Here is a 20,189-nt window from a genome sequence, read left to right on the forward strand (position 1 = left end):
AGACAGAAAAGTAGAAATAAATAAATGTGGAAATGTACAAATACAGAAATAAATGTAGGAATAAATAAATAAAAGTATAAATGAATAAATACATAAATGTATAAATGCACAAAACGGAGAAAATAAATGAATAAATAGAGAAATACATTTGTGTATTTATTTATTTTTATTCATGTATGCATTTATATGTGTATTTATTTATATGTGTATTTATTTATTTACATATTTATTTTTCATTTTGAGGACCAAAAATGACAAAATGAAAAATATGTAAATAAATACATATATAAATAAATACTTATATATTTATGCAAATAGCTAAATAAATAAAACCTACTTCTATCTCAATGCTTTAAAGAGTCAACCTTAAGACCCTTTCAAAAGATTAGAAAAATGTCAGACTCCTTAAGTCTAAAGAGAAATGACAAAGCGCAGCACAAATAAGACAAATTTCACTACAGATTTAAATATTCCATCAGGATCATGAAACTTAAACCCAATGTTTAGCTGTTTATTTTTAACCTATGTATCAAAAATGAATATATGTATGGATAAATGTGTAAAAAACACAGGCAAAGTTTAGGTTTTAACATTCACCAGTATTTATTTACAGAACCAACCAAACAAACAACAGATAAAACAGCAGCTCAAATAAAAAAAACTAGACGTTTGGATATTTATCATAATGCTTCAATGAAAAAGACAATCCCATAAAGAAATGTAGATTAATGCACTTTTACTTGCTAGGCATGAAGTCTGGCTTCATAATTTGACACATATCAATAGATCCATGCTAAAAGGCACCCTGCTTACTGTCAATTTGTCACATATTTGACACTGTCTGCATGGTCAAAGCTGCATTTATAGAGAAAAGAAAACTATTCGCAAGCCAACCTAACTTCTGGAATTTTGGCACATGTCTGTAAATTGTTATTGGTATTTACAACACATTTGATTTACAAAGTTTATTATCTTACATGAAAGCCAGTACAGAATCAACACACTATGTCAATAAATAGAGCAATGTCTGACATGGAACCATTTAATTTTACTAGAACTTAGCTCAAGTCAGAGAGACAACTTAACGGAACATAAGAACCTAAAATTGTAACCCATGTTTACGGGTGAATCCATGGTAGGAATTTCAAACAAAAATTTTCAAAAGGACATATTTCAAATACACATTTTGACATTTAACATTTAAGTTTGAGCTGCCTGGTGGATCTTTACACACTCACACACTCCCTAACTAAATTAAACTCCTGATACCTGTTATGGGTTTACAGTCGTTGAGTTTATGTTAGTTGAAATGCAGCCAATACTTCCACAGCCAGTTGTTAAAAAGCACAGCAGATTTTTATGCACAGCCTGCAAAACTATGTTCTTCCCTTACAATTGAAGCGTTTATCATCCTTTGCAATGCAATTAAGCTTGAAAGAGAGTAGAGACAGTACTGGGCCGTGTAGCTTTTCAGCCTGTTCTTATCCGATAACCTGTTCTCTGTGCTGTACACAGACAGCTGGTGGTGCGAGAGAGAAGAAAACAGCTGAAACAGTCATTCAATTTTGCAATGCTAATATTAGCTTAGCATTTTAGCAAACTGTTCAGCATGAAAACAGTCAGCAGGAGAAAGGTGTAAGTTTACAAAAGTTTGTGGCTGTCTGTGTCGAGCCATATATTCCTTTAGAAATGTAAGACTGACCTGAAAACATTCCTGTAGGGTCATAATATTGGTTGCTCTCAAACATAACAGATATAATACAATGTCCTGGACATCATTGGTGGGTGAGTTAAATGTACACATTCACTGTTCTAATGTAAACAATGTATTACTGATGTTTTGCTGCAATGTAAAGATGTTAAATTTGCAAGCATATACATGGCATCGATTTTAATGAAGTATCGGACTGGTCTGATGGCAATACTCGACTCGGGCCTGTATCGGGGATGAAGAGTCTTTGTAGGGACATCTGTAACTGTTAGTTGGTACAATGCATTTGAGAAAACAAACCAAGCTAGTTTTCACCACAATCGTACAATATTCAAACTGCTCTTCATGTCTAAACACATGTGCACAAAAAACGTGAAAATGGTCCACAAATGTGAAATTCCCCATATTCCATAAAAGCAGACCTTTATAATTTAAAACGTACTTTACATGGAGACAATAAACCACATTTTTACCAGATTAAAAATATCAAAGTTCTGGAGAATCTTATCTTTAAGGGTGTAACATTCTTTTGGGAAATAGGCACTTAAAATAAATCCTCTCAAGTATTTGTTAAAAACTCCATACTAGCAGCTTTGCTAGTTTCGGGGAAAATGTGCAATTTCCCCTTATGAAAACAACACGTGTTCTTTATATCCAACAAACCTGTGTCATAGATCAGCTGAAAGACAAATTCATTAATGTGTTAACTGCTTTGAATAGACCAGACCATCCAAAGCAGAATAATGCATATCTGAGACGTAAAATTAATGCACAAAGTAGTGATGTTCTTCAATAACAAAATACTTTTTAAAAACGCAAAAAGCTGCATGGCACAACACCTAACGTGTGTTAGGTTTTCTAACAGAGAACTGAGTGGATGAATGACAGCTCTGTCTATAATTTCTATAATTCACAGTAAACAAAAACATTGAAACATTCAACTCCATGTCTGTGAGCCATAACTAACTCAGCACGTAAAATATTTCACCAAAAGTGTTTGTCATTTTAGTATACTGTCAATTGTGAAATTGCAAAGTTTAAAAACAGACATAAAAGGATGGCGGCATGGATTTTTGCAGCTATTTCAGAAAGTAGTAAAACCCTCCCATTTCCTCATCAGTCGTCACCGTCTGGCGTGCAGCTCTGTGTGTTGTGCGGGAAGGACTCCTTCTCTGTGGTCATTGGCTCTCCTTTTATTGAGCAGGCAGGCGTGAAGGCATCAGACCTGGTCGAAGCTGCTTCTGCACTGTTCCGAATCCCATAACCGAAGTAGATAAAGAAACCTGCAGTTTGTGGAGGAATATGATTCAGAGAGGTCAGCTTCATATTATTAAAGCTAACAGAAGATGTTTCAACACTGAGGATAAGTACCTATGATCATCCAAATGGTAAAGCGCATCCAGGTTCTCTTATCGAGCTGCATCATCAGGTAGACATTGACAAAAATGCTGATGAGGGGAATGAAGGGCAACAAGGGAACCTGTGGAAAGAGTGTCCATTTCAAAAGGTCAACTTTAAAAACATGTTCCCAAAAATATAGTTCCACAATTTCTTAACTGCAATGGATGAATCAATGTATGTAGAAGGGAAATCAGTGACAAAAGTAAGCTAAATAACTCATTAAAAAAAAGTTGGACCAAACTCTAGTCTGATACCCAGGTCTAAAACTGCACATCATTTGCCATCTATTTGGGTTCAAACTGAAAGGGAGTTATTCACATATTGCATGCAAATGTCCCCCTCTATCGGCCCTAGTGGGTATTACAGTTCGTGCGAATTTTATGTATTTGATAACAAGCAGCCATTCGGTGCAGCTACCCACCACAACGAAAATATCAGTACTTTCAGAGAGCCGTTTCCTCTGTTGATATCACGTAATTTATGTTGACAGTCGAGTTGAAGTTCGATAGACCAAGTGAACTGCCTGAAGCAAGGCAAATCAAAAACCGCATCTGATCACAGAAGACCATGAGGAGGGATCAAAAGAATATGTAAAAGAAGCAACCATGCCTGCATACACATTAACTTTAATAAAGAGGCAAGCACAAGAAAAATGTAATCATGTGCTCTAATCTCTGCAACAAAATTCAACGTGAATAAGTTCACAAATCAACATCCTAACAAGCCTTTAAAAATCCAGTTGTCTAAGTTAAGCACTGAAAAAACAAATCCAGAGAAGGGAGACAGCCAGAGGCAGGAAAAAACTTAGATGATCAAAGCATAGATAAAAAAAAACATGAAAAAAGGATGGGTTTACAACACTAATAATACATAACCAAAAAAGGATAAACTCAGGAGGCACGAGTTTAACCATAGGTTTAACCAAGCTAGCAAACTCCTGGTGACCCAAAGGCAACGATTTAAAAAAATGTTGTGTGAGTAACAAACAGACAAAAAGAAACAATGTCATGTGTTAGTTGAGTCCTTGTCATAAATCTGCCTCAAGTTTCAGGGTTTGTTTCCAATAATAATTATAAAATAGATTTATAGCCTTTCAAGGTTTCTAATTACATTAACATGCAATCAAAACTGAAATTCAGGGCTAATCGATTTTACAAATGGCTTAAATGCATTCAAATTAGCAGAACTTCTGGCTTTTATGAAGACGTAATTTGTGGCTAAAAAGCAGAACTGTTTTGTTACTCTGTAGGTTGGAGAGAATTTTACCACCTGAGAAGTTCAGATGTTTTGGATCTTGAGTGAGTTCATAGAAACAGTTTGGTTCTAAAATGCTTTGTAGGAAATCCTTAAAATTATGGGGTGGTAATAAAATTTGAAACCTTGCTTCTTCCAAAAAAAAAAAAAAAATCACATTGTGGTTAGGAAAAATGTTTGTACCCCCTAAAATATGTGGTGAATATTTGTATTCCCCCCCCCCCCCCGCCTTCCTGAGGGAATGCTTTGTTTGTATCAATATTGTAAATACATGGAGTGAAACGTTTGCTTGTCTATTTTGAAATAGCTCAAAGTCAGTCAGATGTGAAAGAGAACGTCTGAAAACAGCAAGTTTAAAAGTCTTGCCAGATATTCTGTTGGATTTAGCTCTGGGTTATTGTAACATATGAATATGCTTTGATCTAAACCATTCCCTTGCAGCTCTTGCTAAATGTTTAGGGTTCCGTCCTGCTAGAAAGTGACGTCTGAGGATATGTTTCTCGACCAGAAAAAAGGGGGACAGCCCCCTCTGGGTTGGGGTTCAGTCTTAGCCTCAAGCGGAGTTTGTGTAACTTGGTGTCTTGTTCATAAGTGATGGTAGGATAGAATGGGAGATGATGGATTGGTGCTTCGCCTGCAGTAATGTGGGCGATGCTCCTGTCTGGTTTGGTGTGAGCTGAGCCAAAAAGCAAAGCTCTCGATTCACTGGTCCGTCTACGTTTCGACCCTCACCTATGGTAATGAGATATGGATCATGACCGAAAGAATGAGATGGTGGTTTGGCCATCTGATTAGGATGCCCCCCTGGGTGACTCCCTTTGGAGGCTTTCAGGGCACATCCCCCAGCAAAGATCCAGAACTCGCTGGAAGGACAATTTATCCCGTGTTGGATATTTATCAGGACAATTTATCACGCCTTGGGATCCCCCAGAATGAGCTGGAGGATGTCGCTAACGAGAGGGATGTTTGGGGTTCCCTCCTGGACCTGTTGCCCCCCGGACCCGATCTTGGATAAGGGGACAAAGGATTGATGGTCAGGTTTCCTCCAGGATGCCGCCTGTAATTATCCCCATCAGCTCAAACAAACTTCCCTTGTCCTTGCTAGAGAAAAGAATCCCCACAGAATGATGCTACCACTACCATGCTTCAATGTCGAGATGGTGTGCTCAGCCTCATGCACTTAGGCCAGAAAGTTACATTTTAGGCTAAGCCCCGTATTCCACATTTGCAGTCATGTACATGACTTGTAGAAAATAAATGAGACTTCATATGGACTTATTTTAAAAACGTTTTTCTAGTCACTCTTATATTAAACCCATATCTGTGTAACGTGAGACTAATAGTTGTTCTCTCGACAGCTTTTCTCACCTAGGCCATAGACCTCTTGCCTACTTCTCTGATTTCTAGCCTGGACTGTCAGTTTAGGTGGACTCGTTCCATTTTCAGATGATAGATTTAACAGCGATCTACAATGTTGGCATACTGTTTTATAACCGAACCTTAAACCTCTCCATAACTTTATCTCTGAGCTGTCTGCTCTGTTTCTTGGTTTGTTGCAGTTTGTTCACTCATGTTTTCTAACAACCTCTGATATTATTTTACACACAGGGGACTATTTACCAATTGGGTGAGATCTGAAGACAGCTGGCAGCACTGGACTTTATTTAGAGGTATCTGATTTAAAATGTTGCTGAATACAAATTTACGTCACACTTCAGAGCTTCAAAGTTTGAAACCCAGGTGTAAAGTCCCAAAACGTGAAAAGGTTAAAAGGGTATGAATACTTTCAGACAAAATAGTGCAAGCATAGTGAAAGGTCAATCTCACCTTAAAGGCCAGCTTGGCTTTGCTCTGAGGCTGCCTAAATATAACAACGGTGAGAAGTAAACAAACCACCATGATAATGCTCAGCAGAGACAAAGACCAGGGAGCCATTCCTCCATGAACAGCAATAACACTGAAAACACACACCAAAACACCTGGGGAGAAAAATAAGGAAACCTTGTCATGCTCAGCGCCGGTTCATTAGGAATCATTCAGACACTGTTATTCTCTTTCATCCTTGTGTGAGGCTCACCAAAGATGCTGGTGCAGATGTTGACGATACGACCAGACATAGGAGATGGCTCAGGGTTGGAGGGAAACAGGAGACTCTTGATGCTGGCCGTATCCTCTGATTGAGGTGAGATGTCAGAGTTCCCTTCGCTGTAAGACCCGGAAACGTCCGCATCGTCCTGGGTGTTGGCCATTTCATAGGCCACATTCAGTTGCTCAGGCTGGTACCTTCACATGACAAGCCAGCAGAAAACAGTTACTATGGAGGGAGAGGAGGGGGGGGGATGTCACGATGTGGATGACATTTACCGTTGTGTTGAGAAATTCATCAACACTGAACAAAGGCAGCAATATCACATTTATTTATGCGTCTTCTGATTCATTTGATGTATTTCTTTCTCAGGGTGGAATCAGTATACAATAAACTACAGTTGAGCCTTTTAAAAATAAGAACTGGGTGAAAACAGTGCCACCGACTGTTCTATCATGTAGCCTAGTTCCAACCTTCTCGCTTTTAATTTGTGCTGATGTAGAATTCAGAAGTTGTCCTTTAAATGTATAATTCCCCCCTGAGGAAAAATGACCTTAAAGAAATGAATTAACTTTGATTAATCTCTTCCACGCCCATACTGATTTTGTCTAAATTCCATACTCTAACTGTATATGGTCCAATTCCTGGTGTTTGGTTTAGGTTACTAAACTACTGAAACAACATGGTGGAAAGTACAATTACCTGAGCACCAACACACAGGCTGCAACCAGGGTATAGGCTAGCAAAGTGCCAATAGACATGAGGTCAACCAGGTCCTTCAAGTCAAACAGTAAAGCCATCAAAGCTGCAGGGTGCAGAGGAGACAAAACCAGACATCAGCAGAATGAATTTAACAAACCCAGAGGTTCAGCAATGCATACAGAAGTATAAAAAATATTGCCCACATTTTATTTTATGCTAAATAAAGTCTAAATAAAAGCACGACTGCCACATTATTACTGTAATAATCATAATATTAACAACTTTGTGTGATTTTATTCCCCACCCTCCTCCTTCCACATGGGGGCACTGTTGTCTTTGGCTTTATTTCAGCTACCTACCAGACATCAGCCCTGCCACCAAGGTGGAGACGATGGGCGTCTTCCTCTCGCTGACACGAGCCAGAAACGAGAATATCACACCGTCACGAGCCATAGCAAAGATAATGCGTGGGAGGGGAAACATGGAGCCAAGGAGGCTAAGCCAAAGATGAAGGAAGGAGGAGGAGATTTAGAACTTAGCTCTGGTTCCACAGGAGCCCTCAGACATTCTCAGCTCAACTGAACAGCTGCTGTGTCAGCTGAAGTTTGCTGCCTGTGTGCTGTGTATGCAAGTTAGATGCTGAGGATCTGGTCTGCCTCAAATCCTGCAGCTTTCAGCCAGTTAGTGAGTTTAAGTTGTGAGCTCACCTGCCACTATGCCTGATGTTACTGTAGCTGTTAGAGGGGTTTTGGTTCGCGTGCTGATTTTAGCCAAACATTTGAAGAGCAGGCCATCTTCTGCCATGGCCCAGATCACTCTTGGCATTGGGAACATGGAGCCCAGCAAACTAGCACAGGGAGGGAGAAAAGAGCATGCAATATAAATGAAAACACACAACGCTCAGAGGTCAGTAGTGTAAAAATGTTAATTAGAAATGTTAATTTTATGTCACTGGAGAACCCTTCTGTTAAAAATGTATTCTATTTATACTTGTGCATTAAAGAGCAATCACAAATTGATTGGTGAATCTATATTATTGACAACTGTTTTTCTTTTTTCTGCTAGTACATCATGTAAACATAAAATATGCAACCCTGTTACCTTTACATAATTCTAGAGCGTGGTGTAAGTCTTGGGCCATGATATCTACGCATTATTTTCCATAAGAGCAAACCTTCTCGTATTAATTTTTTAAGTGACCTTTAGCAATAGTTCTTCAGTTGTTCCTAAAGTATTTCACATTCAACATGGCTTTCTGCATCTCTAAATGGAGAACAGTTATTCTGGAATAAATGTGGGAACCAATTGTTTCCTACAAACAGTTAAAGCCATTCATAAAAATCAATTTGAAGATTTTAGAGGTAAAATCAAACTCAGAACCGCATAGATACCTCTTTCTTAAGCTGATTCATATACTGTTTTCATACGCATGTTTATTTAAAAACAGATATAAAGCAATTCTAAATTAACCCTTGCAATCTGTCACCTGCCTTATAAATCCCAGTCTTTCCGACCTACTGTTTTTTTAACTGCAGCTCACCGGCTAACAGTAAGTAAAACGGTATGTAAAAGACTTGACTACTCAGTGGAGCTGAAATGAATTATTCATTTCTAAAGATTCATGCTGAACAATTACGCGCCCTCTGTGGCTTCTCATGCTGAGAGGCAGTAGGACACCCACTTACCTGGTCGACAGAGCACATAAAGAGCCAATGGCTACTGCATAAGTGGCTCCCTCCCAGCCTACATACTTAAAGGCCACTGGAAGAGGGCTGTTCTTGTCCAGCATGTAGTATGGCATCATAACAGTGAGAGCCGCTGAAACACCGAAGTAAGCCACAAAACAGATGAGAAGAGAGGCCACGATCCCGATGGGAATAGCCCTCTGGGGATTCTTCACCTCCTCTCCTGAAGGGAAACAAACAAAAAAGCATATGTCAGGCAACAGAGCTCATGTGTGCAGAACCAGTTATAATGCATTTGCTCTCACCTGTAGTAGCAATGCAATCAAACCCCACAAAGGCATAAAAACAGGTGGCGGCACCGGAAAGGACTCCTTTCCACCCGAAAGGTATGAAGCCACCATTACCAATAGTTTCCTTTTTAGGGAAGGGAAATGAGATACTAAAAGTGACAAAAGAAAACACGTATTTAAGAAAAAATCTTAGGCAGAGATAATAAACATACGGATAGACTGATCTTCATTTAACCTACTTATGGCTGGTGTTTTCTGTAATGTTAAGGATCTCTTGAGGGTCCAGGCTCCAGTTTTTTAGGCTTCCTTTGACCAATCCAGAAATGATCACAAACACCAGGACAAGCCCATTGATGCAAGTGAATATTTTAGAGACCATGGCTGATTCTTTCACTCCAAAAGCAAGCTGTCCTGTGAAAAGTTGAAAAGAAAACAATTATGATGGGATATATGATTGAAACAAGGGGACAAAAGAAACACAGGGTTCCTACACGTTTTTTGTTGTCTTTCATTTCAAACCTATTGTTTACGTACAAAAAACATAAAAAAAAGGATGGACAATGGACAAAGGGACAGATGGATGGAATGGTAGATGATTTGGATCACAGCCTATTTATGTCTTAGAATGGCCTAGTTAAAGTCTAGACTTAAATCCAATTGGAAATCTAAGGCAAGACTATGTTCACAATATTGATGTGTGGAGATGCCATCCAGCCAGTCTGACTGAGCTTCAGTTACTTCACAAAGAAGAATGGGAAAAATGCCATTCTTTACATGAGCAAAGCTAGTTGAGACATGTCTGAAAAGATGTGTCACATTTTTCAAAATCTTATTTGTGAAACAGAAACTGAAAAGCCTTTATTATTTTTCTTTCACTTTGCAATTAAGCACTACTTAGTGTTGGTCTATTATATAAAATCCTGATGAATTACATTGACGTTTGTGGTTATGACATGACAAAATGTGAGAGTTCAAAGAATTCACAAGGTCCTGTGTCTGTTCACACTGGAGAAAAACATGACCTTAAGATCACATGTTTTTAACCATCGATGGAGATTCCACAAAAGAGGCTCCTCGGTTTATGGTATTAATTTACAATATGCAATTAGGCTTAATCTCATCAGCAATTAATCTGAAGCAGTAAGGGATGGATGGATGGACGGACTGACAATAAAATATAAAAATTAAGTCTGGAAAGACAAAATATTTTACATTTAACAAGACTTCATTATTCTAATCCAGGCCTGAAAAAATCAAATTACCTATTTTTCAACTCATTGTCACAGTGTAGGAATCCTGGAAAGATGTGCTTAGTTTCTAACCTGTCAGAAGGAGTATGATGAAGACAGCAAAGATGTCTGGATACTCTGCCAGGACTCCTGGTGCATTCATATTGAAGTGTTGTTTGCAAAAACTCTCAATGTGCTTTCCAGTCAGCTCATTGAAGGTTGCGCTCCATGCCCTCGCCACACTTGAAGTTCCTGCAAAGAGAAATCTTCAGGTAATTAAAAAAACACTGAGATTAGCAGCAAAGTCATTCCCCTTCCTGTTTTAAAATGACCTCACCAATGACATAGGAGAGAATGAGGTTCCAGCCAGTAATAAAAGCCAACACTTCTCCCACTGTCACATAGCTGTAGAGGTAAGCTGATCCGGTTCTAGGGACACGAGCTCCAAACTCGGCGTAGCACAGACCGGCTAAGACAGATGCCAGGGCAGCGATGAGAAATGAGAGGACGATGGCAGGTCCAGAGCTGTCACGAGCCACACTACCAGCGAGCACGTAGACACCGGCGCCCAGTGTGCTCCCGACACCAAGGGCCACCAGGTCAAATGTGTTGAGGCATCGGAACAGCCGGGACTCGTCTGTGCTGCAGTCTACGACCTTCACCCGAAGGAGCTGCTTCCCAATGTCTTTTAATATGGCCAGAATCATCTTTGTTAGCACCAAAGGGTTAAAAAAATACCTGTGGAAAGAACAAGATAGGAATGGTAATGACAGTATGATACATCTGTAAATACAAACTATTCAATGCTTATGAATTATTGTTTTGAGCCTTACAAAAAGTATTCACAACATTTCCACATTTTGTCACAACTACTAAGTATTTTATTGGGATTTTGTTGTGACAGACCAACATAAAGTTGTGCAAGTGAAAGGTAAGTAATACATGGTTTTCCAAAGTTTTGACAAAAATGAAGTTTGGAAAGTGTAGCCTGCATTTGTATGTTGCAAGGAGAGCATTAGTAAGAGAAACAGCCAACAGGCCCATGGTAATCCTGGGGGAGTTGCAAAGATCCACAGCTCAGGTGGAAGAAACAGCTGACAGGACAACTATTAGTCATGCACAACACATATCTGACCATTATAGAAGAGTGGTAAGAAGAAAACCGCTGTTGACAGAAAACAATATGAACTCCCAGTTTGCCACAAGTCATGTAGAGGATACAGTAAAGATGTGGATGAAGATGTTCTGATCTGATGATAGCAAAATTAAATGTACATACAAAACGTTATGCACAGTCTACAATTTGTAGCCTAAACACTAAATTTCCACTCTGAAGCCTGGTGGTGGTAGCATCATGCTCTGGGGATAGTTCTTCTGAGCAGTAACAAGGAAAGCTGATCGGAGTTAACTGGAAGATCTATGGATGATTACAGGCCAGTTAAAAAAAAAAAAAGCTGAGGTTCCCTTTCCATCAGGACAAAGACTTAAATATACAATAGGATGCTTTAGATGATTTTGGTCAAAACATTTTCATGCCTTTGAATGGTCCAGTCCAAGACTAGACTTAAACTGAATTGCAAAACTAAAGCAAGATTATGTTGACAAGCGCCCGGCACGACGCATAGCGTAAGGGGTAGAGCGCGTGAGCCTCAGTCCTCGATGCAGCTGTCCCGGGTACAAGTCCCAATCCCGGAGACCTATGCTGCATGTATTCCCCCTCTCTCCATCCCACTTCCTGTCTGCCTACTTTGAAAAAAAAAAACAAAAAACAAACAAACATAAAGGCCACTATTGCCACAAAATATATTTATAACTATGACTATTTTAACAATACTGATGTGTGAAGATGCTATCCAGCCAATCTGACTGAGCTTTCGTTACTTCACAAAGAAGAATGGGGAAAAAAATGTAAGTCTCTACATGTGCAAAGCTAGTAAAGACTTGCAGCTGTGACTAGAGCAGATAATGAGTAGCTAAATGCATATGCATGTCATACAGCATGCAAATACGCTTAATGTCACTGCATCAGCATGTAATCTGGAGATCTAGGGCAGCTTTTTAGGTATTGAACACATCATATACAAAGAGCTATAATAAAAATTTTAAAAAACATGTAGTTTTTACACTTAAATTATGGCCAGTCAAACTATTTGAATACCACTTATGGTAAAATATGTTTTCAGATGATGTTTTTTTATTTGGTTCCAGATACATCTATTCTTCGTTCTGTTCCTCCAACAAGCTGAATTAGCTTCTTTCCAATATGGTTCAGCCTACTTAACTATTAATGGATTTTTAGACCAAAATATAAATTAAGGAAATAAACATCTTAATTTTTCTGCTATGGAAAAAGAGTTAAAATGAAGGTTTATTATTAATTTTACAGTTAGCATAAACAGGCAGGATGTAATGTCAGATCAACAGTAACTACTAAATAATTGTGACATTGCTGTTTTAGCTCCAAGCTACTGCTAAAACAATACGGCAACAGAAATAACACAGAAAAGTACTCACTTCACTTTCACAACCGAACGATCCAGAGCCTTCACTGGTGCCTATTTTCTTACAGTCATCCCACACTTAATACTCCAGACTGTGCATCACCTCAACATCAGTTTTAGAAACATTTACAAGCAGTGGTCTGACATGTGACACAGATGCCTCTTTGTGTACAAACCATTCAGGTATTTGGTTTACAAATAGAACAGTGATACATCACATGGCTTCAAGGGCAGCTGTGATTACGCCAATATGATACTGTGATATTCACAGTATTTTCACTCAAATACTATGCCATTTACTCATCTTTTATATGATGAAACTGCAATCTTGATATTTAAAAAAAATCTTATGTCATATAGTTTCCCTATTACCTAATTCAAGCAGTGAACAAACCTCAGATGAAGCCCAACAATTTTCAGCTGTGTACCCAGGTCATAGTGAACCGTTATTCTGACCCACATGTGGTTGCCAAAACAAGCAGCAAATATAAAAAAAAAAGTCAAATATAGACACCCGAAAAAGAATGGAAAATCTTAAAACCACCAGCATTTTCTTTCTCATTGATCTAAACTTGGAACCAGCCTATGACGTGCAAGAATGTGTCCTCATATGCTGCTGGTGAAAGGGGTCATCCGTATCCAGGGAAAAAAGAAAGTAAGATGAGTCAATGGCTCCAAATTATCAACAGTAACACAGCGCAGAATAAGCACGATGTGGGGTGCCTTAGCTGAGCTAAAAAAGGCTGGTGGAAAGAGAGGGCCACAGCCCTCGTCTCAACCAATCACTGTGCTGATGACTCATGAAGGCATGTTCATGAATTTGGAGAAGCAGTTGGTCCCGTGGTCTTTAATGTTTGCCTGCAGGCACAGTATATATGCTCCTTGAAATGACTTTTATTCTAACGGTCACAGTTAGACCCCAAACACAACTTCTAGTAGCAGATCAGATAAGTAACGCATAAATAAATAAAAAAAATTCAATCAGGGATAGGTTATAAAACAATATCACAAGGTTCAAACATCTCACAGAACACAGTTCAACCATTCATCTGTAAATGGAAATAGTATAGCAGAACTGTAAACCTACTAAGACAAGACACCAAAACCGACAGGCTCGGGGAAAACAATGCATTAATCAGAGAAGCAGGCCAAGAGGCCTGTGATAACTGGAGGAGCTGCAGAGATCCCAAGCTCTAATGTGAGAATGTATTGACAGAACCAATATTTCTCATGCATTATGGATAACAGAAAACTACGCTGCACAGAATGCTCAAGAGGCCATCCCCATGGTGAAAGATAGATAGTGGTGGCAGCATTATCCTGAGGGGATATGAATGCTGATCAGACTTTATGGGAAAATGGAAGAAGCTAAATACAGTACAGGGCAATTCTGGAAGAAAATATGCAAGAGGCTGCAAAAGACATGAGATTGAGGTGGAGTTTCACCTCACTCCAGGTCAACAACCCTAAATGTTAAATCAAAAGCATATTCATGAGTTAGAATCCCCTCCTAGACGTCCAGACTTGAAAAGAACTGAGAACCTATGACAAGACTCAAAGATCTTTGTTCATGCTTTCTATCCAAAGTGACTGAGCTGGAGCTAAAGATGAACGGACGGACATTTTGGCCTTTAGATGCACAAACATGTGGAGACTCCAGAAAGACTTGCAGATGTAGCTGCACTTAAAGGTGGATCCACAAGGTATTGACTCAAGGGGGCTGAATACAAATGCACTCCAGACACTGTGTTGATTTAGCAAAATGTCCCTTTAAAATACATTGAAGTTTGTGATTGTACTGTAAAAAAGTTAAAAGGGGCACACATATTTCTGCAAGGCCACAAAATAACACACAGAAAGTTTATCACATATCTCCTTGTGTATCCTTAATAAGTGCCTGACCTCATGGTAACAACCCTGCCTGTAGCATTGCTCGACAAATATGTTAAAACAGAACAATTAATTTTATGGCGCCTTGGCAGGTGGCCACACTGCTTATTAGGAGGGTTAATTATTATCTTGAATGTATTTGCATTTATTTTATGAACCTTGCCAAGCCTAATTAACTGTTATGCAAAAACATGAACTTTAGGTTCTTTCTCAACTTTTTCTTTGTAGTAATTGGTGTTCATTTCTAAAGTTAACTTGCAGAAGCAAATACAAACTGATCACAGCAATGGTTTTAACTATTCACTTCAACACCTGAAATGAAAGAAATTACCATCCAGAAGCCAAATAAATACAATTTAATTTAATTCAATTCAATTCAGTTTTATTTTTATAGCGCCAATTCACAACACATGTTGTCTCAAGTCACTTCACAAAAGTCAGGTACATACCTTCCAATTAATCCTAATCATTGAACAGTGCAGTCAGATTCAGTTATTTATTCAAATTGGATAAAAAGTTTTTCTATCTGAGGAAACCCAGCAGATTGCATCCAGTCAGTGACTTGCAGCATTCCCTCCTCCCGGATGAGCATGTAGAGACAGTGGACAGTCACTGGCGTTGACTTTGCAGCAATCCCTCATACTGAGCATGCATGTAGCGACAGTGGAGAGGAAAAACTCCCTTTTAATAGGAAGAAACCTCCAGCAGAATCAGGCTCAGTGTGAGCGGCCAAATGCCACAACCGACTGGGGGTTAGAGAGAACAGAGCAGAGACACAAAGAGAACAAAGAAGCATTGATCCAGGAATCCTTTCTATGGGAAGGAAAAGTAAATGTTAATAGATGTAGCTCCTTTAGTCGTTTCATCTAGAAAGAAAGAATAGATAAACTCTGATCCAGTTTTCAAGGTTAGAGTCTAAAAGAGAGCACATAGAGTTAGTCACAGTAAAAGCTCAGTTAATCGCCATGTCTAGGAGAGAGAAAGGGTTAAACACTAAAAGACAGGGCCATGTGGATCATCTGTAGAAGGTGTGCATTAAGTTGTTGCCAGCAGAAGCTCGGACGATTCCCCTTTTCAGAAAGGTGTCACTGGTAGACACAGAACAATACACAAAATATATTTGTATACCAATATACAGGGGTTGGACAATGAAACTGAAACACTTGTCATTTCAGTGTGGGAGGTTTCATGGCTAAATTGGACCAGCCTGGTAGCCAGTCTTCATTGATTGCACATTGCACCGGTAAGAGCGGAGTGTGAAGGTTCAATTACCAGGGTAAGAGCACAGTTTTGCTCAAAATATTGAAATGCACACAACATTATGGGTGACATACCAGAGTTCAAAAGAGGACAAATTGTTGGTGCACGTCTTGCTGGCGCATCTGTGACCAAGACAGCAAGTCTTTGTGATGTATCAAGAACCACGGTATCCAGGGTAATGTCAGCATACCACCAAGAAGGACCAACCACATCCAACAGGATTAACTGTGGACGCAAGAGGAAGCTGTCTGAAAGGGATGTTCGGGTTCAGGGTCAATATACATGGCCGGGCTGCAATAGCCAAACCTTTGGTCACTCATGCCAACGCCAAACGTTGGTTTCAATGGTGCAAGGAGCGCAAATCTTGGGCTGTGGACAATGTGAAACATGTATTGTTCTCTGATGAGTCCACCTTTACTGTTTTCCCCACATCCGGGAGAGTCACGGTGTGGAGAAGCCCCAAAGAAGCGTACCACCTAGACTGTTGCATGCCCAGAGTGAAGCATGGGGGTGGATCAGTGATGGTTTGGGCTGCCATATCATGGCATTCCCTTGGCCCAATACTTGTGCTAGATGGGCGCATCACTGCAAAGGACTACCGAACCATTCTTGAGGACCATGTGCATCCAATGGTTCAAACATTGTATCCTGAAGGTGGTGCTGTGTATCAGGATGACAATGCACCAATACACACAGCAAGACTGGTGAAAGATTGGTTAGATGAACATGAAAGTGAAGTTGAACATCTCCCATGGCCTGCACAGTCACCAGATCTAAATATTATTGAGCCACTTTGGGGTGTTTTGGAGGAGCGAGTCAGGAAACGTTTTCCTCCACCAGTATCACGTAGTGACCTGGCCACTATCCTGCAAGAAGAATGGCTTAAAATCTCTCTGACCACTGTGCAGGACTTGTATATGTCATTCCCAAGACAAATTGATGCTGTATTGGCTGCAAAAGGAGGCCCTACACCATACTAATAAATTATTGTGGTCTAAAACCAGGTGTTTCAGTTTCATTGTCCAACCCCTGTATATACCAATAATATGTCATTTCTTCCCCTCTGAGAGAAAGTATATTTAAAGATTTCCAGCGAAATATTACAGCAAGAACGGGGTTGATGGGGATACTGAATTTTAAAATGTTATCCTTTAGGTTGATAAGTTGATGTTAATGTTTTCCTTTAACTAAGGTTTGGAGAGCTGCTTGGTTTGCTGTAAAATTGGACTACAAGCTTTTCCTTAACTTAAGTTTTTCTCTTAACTTGGGTGACTTCAGTACATTTTTCCCAAGGACAACATTAATATACATCAATAACAAAAAACTTTTTCTTCTAGTTCAGGTCTGCAGATAATATACAAGCATATCTAAAAAAATTAAAATATCCTGAAAAAGTTCAGTAGTTTTTGTCACATATTTCAGAAAATTAAACTCATACATTATACATTATATATTCATTAAACATAGAGTGCCTAGTAATTTTTAAGATTATGGCACACAAATAACGAAAACCAAAAATTCAGTATTTCAGAAAATGTAAACATTGTGAAAAAGTTAAATATTGGAAACTTATGGTGCCACCCGCTAATCAGCTAATTATCTCAAAGCACCTGCAAAAGATTTTCTGAGCCTCTAAATGACCTCTCAGACTGAGTCAGGAGGCTACACAATGAGGAAGACTGCTGACTTGACAGCTTTCAAGACAGGCATTGACACCCTACAAAAGGGTTACAGTATTGCTTTTTGTTACCTTAAAGAACTGGTTTATGATTTGCTCCCTTTGTCCCTCAGGTCATCAAAAATGAGCCTCTGTGCTGTATCTACAATAGAACTTACCCTCATTCAACATAGTCCTTATTAAAGCCCTAATTATATATTTGATTGTAACCATAATTGTCTTTGATTCTGAATAGCTACTGTTTTTTTAGGTCATATTCCCCATATCTTATCATGTCTGACAGGTCTCTACCAGCTGCACAATATCAGGAAAAAGAATTTAACTGCAATAAAGGTGGGGTGAATTTAATGATATCAACTACAGTTAACCAACATTTACGCTTTTCTGTAACATTACACCTTGTTTGCACCAGGCTCCCTGAACAGTGGTATCTCCGTCACTAAAAATATACATCAGTGTGGGCATTAAGGGATGTTAAAGTTCATCTGAATGACAAAAGATACAAACTATATGCAGAGCATGAATGCATAACAGTTAAAATATAATGTCTTGCCAATTTTTACATTCACCTTGTCCTTTGAGATGCAATATTCCGATGTCTATGGTGATTCAATATATTATGCAGCTGTAATTATTAACACACTTGGTTAAGATTATTGAATTAAGTGGAGAAAAGTGACTTGTACAAATACTGCATGTGTCATCAATGTAAAGTGCACTACTGTTGGGAGGAAAAGGGCTCGTCACAGAACATTGCACTCACAATGTGTCCTAAATTCCTGCTCCTAACTGGTTAAACCAGCATGAAAATGGCCACTGGGTGCATTCAAATTCAAGCTTGAAACAAAGAAATCAATTATTGTCATTTTTAATTGTTACTGTGAAAAAAGTTAGTGATAAGAATTTTGATTAATCGTGAACTCATTAATGATAATTGTAAATGTGCACTAAACTAGCCTATTAAATAAGGGCTAAGTTGTACTTTTAGAGCCATATGGGTTTTGCCAAAAATGTGATGATGATAGAAACTGATTTAGAAATACTTTGTATCATCCCTTTATCACTACGGCAACAAAAATCACAAATAAAAATGATCAAATTTTAAGCCCATACTGCCCTTCTCTAATTTTTCTATACCACATTTTCCATGGGGGGACATTGTGCTGTGCAAAGACATCTGAGTTCTTTGTTACAAACTAAATATAATCACTTAGTGACCACCTCTGGCTGGATTGGGCTCAATTTTTGTTTTTTTAGATATTTCTTGAATTATCACTGACAGAAAAATAACTTTCATGAGCAACAAGCCTAAATTCCAGCTAAAAACAAGAAAAATAAAGAAAATGTTTGTGTGCTTTAAAGTCATTGGTCACTAGTTACAACTAAAGTGCAGAACACAAAGGGGATAAAGCATGGGCCGAATGAAAGGGGCCCCTAAATAAATTCTGCTTATGATCTCAAATAACCTCGGGCCGTCAGTGAAAAGCATTTAGTTTCCCAATGTTATAAATTTCATTTAGAATGTGATTTATAAAGCGAAACAAAAGCTTATTTTCTGACATAAATTGTAAATAGGTTATAGCAGCACCTAAACCGGTTGCATCGAACCGGAAGTTTCATTCACACAGGACTTGGGTTCATGTGAGTTCACCCACCACCACTACAGCTGTGAACCGCACTGCTATAAAAGGAAATGTTCCCCCGCCTGCAATGCTCACACTTTTCAGAAGTGTAAACATCAACAAAACTACAGCAAATTGGCCTCGATGCTTAGGTTTCCTGATTATTTACACCACCCTTCGCAACTTCAAAGTCTGCTAAGATGGAGAGTGGAGTTTCTCTGAGATGCCCTGAAGTTTTATTGCATCAGCCGGATGATCCTTCCGTCCTCTCCGAGTCCATGTGCGCTGCTTCCTCATTAACTGCAGCTTGAGCGTGGCTGAGATGAAACCGCGCTACTGCTGAGGTTTTTTTTTTTTTTTCTTTCTCCACTTTCATTCAAAAACAACAGAATTATGAACATTTACTTACTTTTAAGTCAGCCACAAACAGCTTTAGTTTTGTTTTTCCCTTCATGAAACTGACAAATGATCCCGCTGAAAGGACACACGCATGGAGGTGTGCAGTAGGCCTACTCCCAAACAAAAAGAGTCCACCCGCCCAGCTGCATGTGGCGTCTTTGGCTCCACCCGGTAGTGTTCAGGAGTGTCTCACGAACCGCTAGATGTCGCGCTTAACAAGTTAATGATCTTCCAGGTCGTCCCAAGGATGTCTCTGAGGCATCTTGGATGGAGATCAGAGAGCAGCGTGCCCTCCGGCCATGTCTCACTTTTCAAATTACCCCACAGCCCATCAGTATGCATGCCTACACATCTGTCCCTGCTGTTCTTTTCAACGTCGGATGATTATGAATTTCTTGTGAAGTTGTAAAAGACTCTGTGGGGGGAAAGAAACAAAGCTGTTACGCCCCATTCTCCCAGAGTCCTGCTGTGGGTGAGTGGT

The 20,189-nt window shown here is 39.2% G+C and overlaps 1 protein-coding gene across 3 annotated transcripts; it reads right to left on the bottom strand.

Moving 5' to 3' along the window:
• Nucleotides 1-578: 578 nt before the first annotated feature.
• LOC124883672 (high affinity cationic amino acid transporter 1-like) lies at nucleotides 579-20,014 on the bottom strand. 3 transcript variants are annotated; one of them, XM_047390879.1, is made up of 12 exons: nucleotides 19,719-20,014; nucleotides 10,696-11,096; nucleotides 10,452-10,610; nucleotides 9,369-9,540; nucleotides 9,145-9,278; nucleotides 8,840-9,062; nucleotides 7,862-8,001; nucleotides 7,155-7,257; nucleotides 6,444-6,649; nucleotides 6,194-6,345; nucleotides 3,083-3,191; nucleotides 579-2,994 (listed from the first exon to the last, which is right to left on the bottom strand). In XM_047390879.1, the coding sequence occupies exons 2-12, from the start codon at nucleotides 11,063-11,065 to the stop codon at nucleotides 2,828-2,830; spliced, it is 1,935 nt and encodes a 644-aa protein (XP_047246835.1). In that variant the 5' UTR covers nucleotides 11,066-11,096; nucleotides 19,719-20,014; the 3' UTR covers nucleotides 579-2,827. The 3 variants fall into 3 exon arrangements, with proteins under 3 accessions (XP_047246835.1, XP_047246834.1, XP_047246836.1); XM_047390878.1 differs by lacking the exon at nucleotides 19,719-20,014 and adding an exon at nucleotides 13,254-13,532; XM_047390880.1 differs by lacking the exon at nucleotides 19,719-20,014 and adding an exon at nucleotides 12,873-13,137.
• Between the last annotated feature and the right edge of the window lie 175 nt (nucleotides 20,015-20,189).

The sequence above is a fragment of the Girardinichthys multiradiatus genome, chromosome 18 (genome assembly GCF_021462225.1).
Source record: "Girardinichthys multiradiatus isolate DD_20200921_A chromosome 18, DD_fGirMul_XY1, whole genome shotgun sequence".
NCBI lineage: Eukaryota > Metazoa > Chordata > Actinopteri > Cyprinodontiformes > Goodeidae > Girardinichthys > Girardinichthys multiradiatus.